At 38.2% G+C, this 7,963-nt stretch overlaps 1 protein-coding gene and 1 pseudogene across 1 annotated transcript; one reads left to right on the top strand and one right to left on the bottom strand.

The window, feature by feature from the left end:
- Positions 1–451: 451 nt before the first annotated feature.
- On the bottom strand, positions 452–3,786 carry LOC129295755 (WD repeat-containing protein VIP3-like; annotated as a pseudogene).
- Positions 3,787–4,281: 495 nt separating this feature from the next.
- Positions 4,282–7,963, top strand: LOC129295753 (uncharacterized). The gene is given in 7 exon segments (XM_054934314.1): positions 4,282–4,415; positions 5,229–5,605; positions 5,608–5,810; positions 6,471–6,626; positions 6,706–6,795; positions 6,797–7,069; positions 7,549–7,963. Coding segments are annotated over 5 exon segments (1,056 nt in total). The 5' UTR covers positions 4,282–4,415; positions 5,229–5,256; the 3' UTR covers positions 7,055–7,069; positions 7,549–7,963.

The raw sequence follows: 7,963 nt of genomic DNA, 5'->3' as shown, positions 1-7,963 counted from the left end.
CCAAAAGTTTAAGATTTTTTTTTTTTTTCCATTAAGTGACAAACTCTTCATGCCCATTTAATTAAATCAAGCCATTGTTATCATAGCAAATGGGACATTCATTATGTGAATGTATTAAAATCATTCACTAATCTAAATCCTTAAAAATTCACAATAAATATAGTAATTTTACCACCGGGCCTGAAGTATTTGCCGACTTATTTATTGTATTGCATTTATGTATTTTGTTTAAAGATATTTTTTTTCCTTTTGTGATTTTCCGGTTCATACGTCTGGCATCCAGCTAACAAAACCTAGCATGAAAAAATCACAACATCTATCGTTGGTGCCCTTGGCCAAAAAAAGCCCCCAACGAATCAACGATGTTCTCTAGTTGGTGATGAAAGTTCAAGCGAATGAATGATGCATCATGTAGACTAAAACTAAAGAATTCCCTTGAAATGAAAAACGAAAGTAGTGAACTATCTTCCGAAGTAGTACTACAATTTACAGAAACCACCGAAAACCCCTAAATCATGAATAATCATACAGTGATATGCTCTTGTCTTCTGATACACTAGCAAGGCGACCACCTCGCACCTGGTTGCCTCCAGCACCAGGTGGTCTAAATGCCACCCCCCACACTTGATCTGTGTGGTTGCTCATTGTCTGCACAGAAGCCCTCATGCCAAGATCCCACAGCCTAACAGTTTTATCACTCGATCCTGTCGCAATGGCTTCCCCATCTGGGCTAACATCCACCAACAGTACCCAGCTTGCATGACCTGACATGGCCCCGAGCAGACTTTTCCCCTCAGCATCATACATGTGGACCTGAGCATCATCAGAAGCAGAAAACAGAAGCCTAGGCTCACGCGGGGAATAAACAAGTGACCTAACTGGCATGGCGTGGCCTTCAAGGTGGTGTAGAAATTGGCTCGGGCCACATCAAACACAGAAATGGTGCCATCCACAGACCCGCAAGCAAGTCGTTGCCTATCAGGGCTCCATGCAACTGATAGCACAAACTTCTTGGCTGTTTTTTCTCAGTGGGTTTGGGTCCTTCAGGGCCGAGGAATTGCTAGATCGCAACAACTTGCGCCAAGTGGTAGTGTCCCAAAGCTTAACAGATGCACTAGCTCCACCGGCAGCTGCCAGAATGGCACCCTGGCCGCAGGGTTAAAGTTAGTGTTGTTAAAATGGAAAGGTTCAAAAGGGGGCATACCTTAACACAGTCAACAGAAAAAGTAAAGGAAGTAATTAAAGGAGTAATTCATATGTGATGGTAGACTTTCCACAAGCAAAACAAGGAGATAGTTCAAAAGAAAGGATAACCACATTGTGTTCGACACATTTTGAAAAATTGCATCAAACACGCAGCAACACTTCAATTAGAATCAGACCACTTCGGATTCTACATGCTATTCTTTCATGTTTTATGTTTATGTCATGCTTAACAAAGATAGGCAAAGGAAAAAGGAATAACAGATACTTTAATCCTTCCATTATAATCCCTTCTGAAATTGGGGAAGAAGAAGATGATAATATTTAATCAATCTGCTTTTGAAGTCATTCATACATCATTATCGCCGTCGTCATCATAATCATTATTAAATCACATACAAGGCACAAGGTTTAGAAGTTGGGAGTAGAAGGGTAGTGCATTGAAAACAAGTACAATAGGTCCCTCCAGCACTGATGCCAAATGAAGGTGCCAAGAAACTGAAATGTTCATCAATTTCCAAATTGATTAGTTTAGGATATGTAATGCGGACGGGTGATATAAAGAAACTATTACAACAAACAAATAAATGTCCAATACAAATTACAGAAACACAACCTGTGCAGATTGTAACGGTTCAAAAAAAATTACACTCTGAAAGTTTGACATGAACTGAGAGTCAACTATTCCTAACATTTAAACCGAACTTGGATACTGAAGATACAGAGCATCATTCCACTTGAAATAAGCAAATTGAAAGGCATATGATGGTATAAAGAGAATAACCAAATTTGTCTTTCAAGCATCCACTATACAAACTCGTAGCCATTTTGATTTAAGAAAGACGAAAGCGAAAATGAAAAAGAAACAAACTTATAGCTTCGCACCCTGTAATCAAGAGGACAAACAAACAAATATACATAATTTAAAAAAAAGTAAGCTATCAAGGTAAATAAACATTTTGAGTTATTGAGCTATCAAATATAATCCTCGTATTGCTTTCCTTCATGAATCATGATTAATGAATACAAGTATTCCACTCTTTTGTATTCTAGCACTGAAAGAACATATAGAAATCATAAGCATTGAGTGCGTGCTTAAATTCGAATATTAAACTCACTCAAATTATTATATTGACAAAAAAGACTGATACTAGGTGGAAATGATCAACTGGAGACATCGAATTCCCACCAGAAGAAACCTTAACAAGAATGGGGAAAACATAAGAAGACAAAGTGAAAAGATATAGTCTATGAAAGGTTAAGTTAGAGCAGTAAGCAGTACATGAGTCTAACAGGAAATACTGCAATATGCGAATCAATCTTAACAATGATAATTGGCCTACATAGCTCAACTGCCCTTAAAAGAAGTTAAATTCACAATTTCTCAATGTCTGAACTTATTTTAGGTATCTACATTTTCACTGCAGAAGCATTTAAATAGAAACCACCAAGCAGCATAGTCATTGACAGTCTATTCTCCATTACCTTAGGATCAAATCTCATTTGCCAGACTTCAGATGGTGGAGCTTCTAGAGTGGCAATGGTAGCATTGGAATCTACATCAAAGATCCGAACAAAGCTATCAAGGGAAGAAGAAGCTGCAATGGTACCAAGAGGATGAGCTGCCACAGAAGCAACTCCAAGGCAGTGGCCAGTGCTGGTGTTCTCGAGGACAAGCTCATCAGAACTCCAGACCCTCACAGTCTCATCAAGCGATCCAGTAAGGAGGAGGGGAGATCGGGAACTAGTGGCAGGTACCCACGTGACTGCCCACACTGAGTCATCATGAGCATTATCAAGAGATTTTAGTCCTGCGAGTTTCATAGGGACTTCTGATTTCAACTACTCCTGTAAGAACCATAATGAGAGAAGATGAGGGTGATCTTTTCCCAGTCTCATCAAGGAAATCACCCATATGTATTCTTCATTCTTTTACCATTATTCATTTCAAAAGAATGCAAAAACATAAAATGACACCGCCACTGTGATTGTTATGTGAGTAGATGAAGTCCCATCTATACTAATCAAAAGCAAGAATTTTTCAATTCCAACATTTATCTTAATTGGAAGGGGGAAAAAAAATAACAATGGTATAATACTCTCAACTTGACCCCAAAAAAAAAATTAATGTTTCAAGTTAAAACAGTGTAAATAGTTACTGGATAATTTTACACTGTACGATAAACTCACTTTTGAACAGAATCAAGTCTGTAAAAATCAAGTTAATCCAAACTCAAGTTTGCAAACATAAACCCTAACCCAATTCCATCAGGGAACTCACCCATGTGTTCTGTTCTCCACACTTTCACCATTATTCAAACACAACATATATGTACGCTGATACTGCATGCCATGTGAATAGTCCTAACTAATAACGCTTCAGTAATAAAATAATATAAATTAATAAAAAAGAACTTTAAACATTCTCAACTCATTACGTACAGCTAGATAATGGTTTCAGAGGGACTGGAGCTGTGAAACCATAGGTCTAGCATAACAGCTTCCAAAGTTTCCTATATTCGTGTAGTGGCCGTAGAGAAAATAGGATTTAGAATTCCAGATATACCTACACACTTGAATCCATTATCAAGAAAAGCGTCAATGAAACGGAACTCGTTGAAGAATAACAGCTAGGAGGCTGGATTGGAAATTAAAGTGGGAATACTAGACAGACTAACAGCATACCCAGACTTAAAAAGGGCAAAGTGTTTCTCGCTTCCGCAGAAATGCAGACGATGAAAATTTGAGTTACTTCTTCGCCATCTATTGAAACGAGAAAAATATAAACTCCAGACAAATGAGGCTGTTGCCGCTGGGCACCCCTTCTTTATATTTCTATTGGTGGGTTCGAGGTACCAAAATTACATGGAGTTAAGGCCTGTCGGTCTGGGCCCGTGGGCTCTTGACTTATCTTAAAAAGCCCTTGAGACCATCGACGCTCCTTCAGCCACAGCCACAGCCACACTCGCCTGTGGCTCCGTCGCTCTCTTCTCGGGCTATTGCGGCCGGCGAGTTCACTTCCTCCGTCTGTCATCTCGCTTTCAGCCTCTCGCATAGTTCGATACCTTTCAATTTCACTGATCGGCGACGCTGGTCGACAGTGGGAGAAGCTCCAATCGCCCGCTCGACCCCTTTCACTGGCTCTGTGCTCTCCCCTCCCCTCCACTCTTAGGACGTTGGCTTTTTCATCTCATCTGCTCCGGTATAATAAGGTAAAGTGTTGTGCACTCATACTGGCACGAGTGATAAAATTTGCTGTTGTTGCTTTCCATATTTTATGTCGACAGGGGGCAACTACTTTGCAATTTGAGTTCCAATTCAATGTATACCGTGGACTGAGAGGCTTGTGCGTGTGTGAAGAACATATTGCGGTGTGACTTAAAAGCTCACGCGTGCTCGAAATTTGTAAACTTTGTAGTGATTTAGTGCTCTCGATATCTTATTTAAGAACTTAATGTGTCTTTATGATTAAATTTTGTGAACTTTAAATAGACTTTTTGAAGAAGTTATATTAACATGTTTATGCATGGTGCATTTAAAAAAAAAAAAAGATCATCCTGGTCACGGTATAATTTTTCCTAAGAGTGTTCAAATTTTTTACTACTCTGCAAAGCTGAACCCTTGAAATGTTTCGAAGTTTGCTTGTTTAAGTTTCCCATACCAATGGGGCGGGGCATGAACTTGGAATATGAAGACTTAAATGATTTTTGCAGAAACTATTTTGTTCGGATGATTAAATGTAAGCAGACTTGAGTTGATGTGGGAAGATCAGCTGAAGAAGCTAGTGCTTAATAATTAATATATATATATATATATATATAGAAGGAGGACCTAGAAATTCGACTCTTAACGTTTTGAGTTAACCTTGCATGTTTTTAAATTTCCTTTCAACCACTTATTATATAATGAGTTTGATTTTTCTTTTTATTTTCTAACTCCATAGGAGAATATCATGTTGTTAGAATTTTGGGATCAAAGAAGGCTAAATAATACTCTTATCTTGTTTCTTTGTTTTGGTGATACAGCGTAACCTTTTTCTCAAGTGGAAGAGAAATGAAGAGAATGATAGCCATAGGGTTTGAGGGTTCAGCTAACAAAATTGGCGTTGGCATTGTGACTTTAGATGGCACAATTCTTTCAAACCCTCGCCACACTTACATTACTCCACCTGGACAAGGGTTCCTTCCAAGAGAGACTGCCCAGCATCATCTCCAACACATCCTTCCCCTAGTCAAATCTGCTTTGAAAACAGCGCAAATCACTCCAGATGAGATTGATTGCATCTGTTATACCAAGGGTCCAGGCATGGGAGCACCATTACAAGTGTCAGCTGTTGTTGTTCGTGTTCTTTCACAGCTTTGGAAGAAGCCAATTGTTGCAGTGAATCATTGTGTGGCACACATTGAATGGGAAGGGTAGTAACCGGCGCCGATGATCCTGTTGTTCTGTATGTCAGTGGTGGAAACACTCAGGTCATTGCTTACAGTGAGGGACGTTACCGAATTTTTGGGGAGACAATTGATATTGCTGTAGGAAATTGCTTGGACCGGTTTGCCAGGGTTTTAACCCTTTCTAATGATCCAAGCCCTGGATACAACATTGAGCAGGTGCATCACATTGCTAGAACTGCATTTTATGGCAAATAAGTACTGTATTGCTCATTTTCCTCTAGATGGTTGGTGTACCCTGTATTGATTATAAATATTGTGCAGCTAACTTCTTGGGAGAGTAATTATATGATCTAATGAGACTCAAAATAAAATTTGACATAGTATTTACCCCAAACTTTTGGAATGCTTCTTTAATACTTGCTGTATTCTCAGGTTCAGCATTTAGCTGCTTTTTAAGAAAGATCTTTTTTTTTTTTTTTTTTTTGCCTCTATCCACTTCGGGGTTTGGGTTGTGGGAATTTATCTTGCTAGATCTCCTTTTTCATGAATTGTGTCCGGAGAATATTTTGAGTATTTGTTCTTGAAAATTTGAAAATGAAGATGCAAACTTTCTTTCAGTTTGGGTTTGGTATGAGACTCTGTGCTACTGTGTTAATTTACAACTAGGAGATGATGGATTTTATTGACATTTTCTTTTAATGTTGGAACCTGTATTTTATCTGTTTTCATTTCTATTGCACTGGATTGCTTGTTTTTTGCTCTACTGAATATATAAGAAAAGAACTGAGAGAACATTTCTCAGCCATCATTTTCATTTTTATTTCTCCAACTATCATCTTTTCTTAGCTTGCCATTTGTTGTTTTCTTACCTTCCAGCTTGCCAAGAAAGGCGTGAAATTTATAGACATTCCTTATGTCGTTAAAGGTATGGATGTGTCTTTCAGTGGAATATTGAGCTATATTGAAGCAACTGCTGAAGAAAAGCTAAAGAACAATGAGTGCACCCCTGCAGATTTGTGCTACTCTTTGCAGGTACATTTATGCTGCTCACTCTGTTAAAGAATTGAGAGGAAAAAATCAGTAGGATGATAATTATTTTACTATATTGCAGGAGACATTGTTTGCAATGCTTGTGGAGATAACAGAGCGTGCTATGGCTCATTGTGATAAGAAAGATGTTCTCATAGTCGGTGGTGTTGGTTTGCAATGAGCGTTTACAACAGATGATGAAAACGATGTGTGCTGAACGGGGCGGAAGGCTATTTGCCACTGACGATAGATATTGCATTGACAATGGTGCAATGATAGCATACACTGGCCTTCTTGCTTTTGCTAATGGCACTTCAACTCCACTTGAAGAATCTACCTTTACCCAGCGTTTTCGGACAGATGAAGTGAAAGCAATTTGGAGAGAAGCTGATTTGGGAAAACAGAATGGTCTTGTGGATCAAAATGTTTGACTTTCCGATATTGAGGTTGGTCTTTTTCCGGTAGGCACTTAGGGTAGAATATAAAATTTATATCATTATTTGGTTTTTATCAAGACCTCTTGGTCAACAATTTTCAAAAGTTTTTAATTGTTGATAGAACATAATAACATCATCCAATTCATGTAGGTAATCTACCCACTTAGCAGGATATTGTTGTTATTGTGGTTGTTGTAGCTGGTGTTTATCGTGCAAAATTCTTTTATCCTTAGTCAAGATTAGGTGGGAAATAGTACTAGAGTTCAGGATGGAGGTAAACTGATATTTGATATTTTAGTTTCACGTGTCCTTTTTTTGTTTCACGGAATCTTTGGATATTACAAGTATGCTTATGAATAACTGTGTTGAAGGAATGCTGTTTTGAAAAATGAATTGATTATCTTTTTGGTTTCAGTGAAACTGGCAATAAAATTGAAATACAGCCTTTTCCATATTGTGAGACATTTCTCCTGCACATTAATTTACAGGTCTAACTATTCTATTGCAATGGAGATAGACAAGTGGAATACAACATGTCAATTGTCGTATATTTCAAATTAGCATCTGTCAAGCTGAAGATTGTATCTTCAAGGACCTTGAAATTAATTCATGTAGTAAAACATTATGTATAAAAGATCTTCATTTTGTTTACCGTTGTTGTATTGCCTCATTGCCGTTGTACCCTTCATGCCAATACTTATTAAGGTCCCAGTTCGGTTCCTTTAGCGAATCCTGACCTGGCACGGGTGCCCTTGTGGCGCCATCTTTCTACTTCCACCTCATCTCTAGATTATGTACACTTGACTGCAGTTCATTTGCATGACTGTTGTAAAGCAGTGTTAATTAGGTAGTTGTATACTTCAGATTATTCTCACTATATATTGAGCCTTCAGTTCAAGCATA

The sequence above is a fragment of the Prosopis cineraria genome, unplaced genomic scaffold (genome assembly GCF_029017545.1).
Source record: "Prosopis cineraria cultivar Desert tree isolate PC_DT_omini unplaced genomic scaffold, ASM2901754v1 PC182, whole genome shotgun sequence".
NCBI lineage: Eukaryota > Viridiplantae > Streptophyta > Magnoliopsida > Fabales > Fabaceae > Prosopis > Prosopis cineraria.
This window is presented reverse-complemented; position numbering and strand designations above follow the sequence as displayed.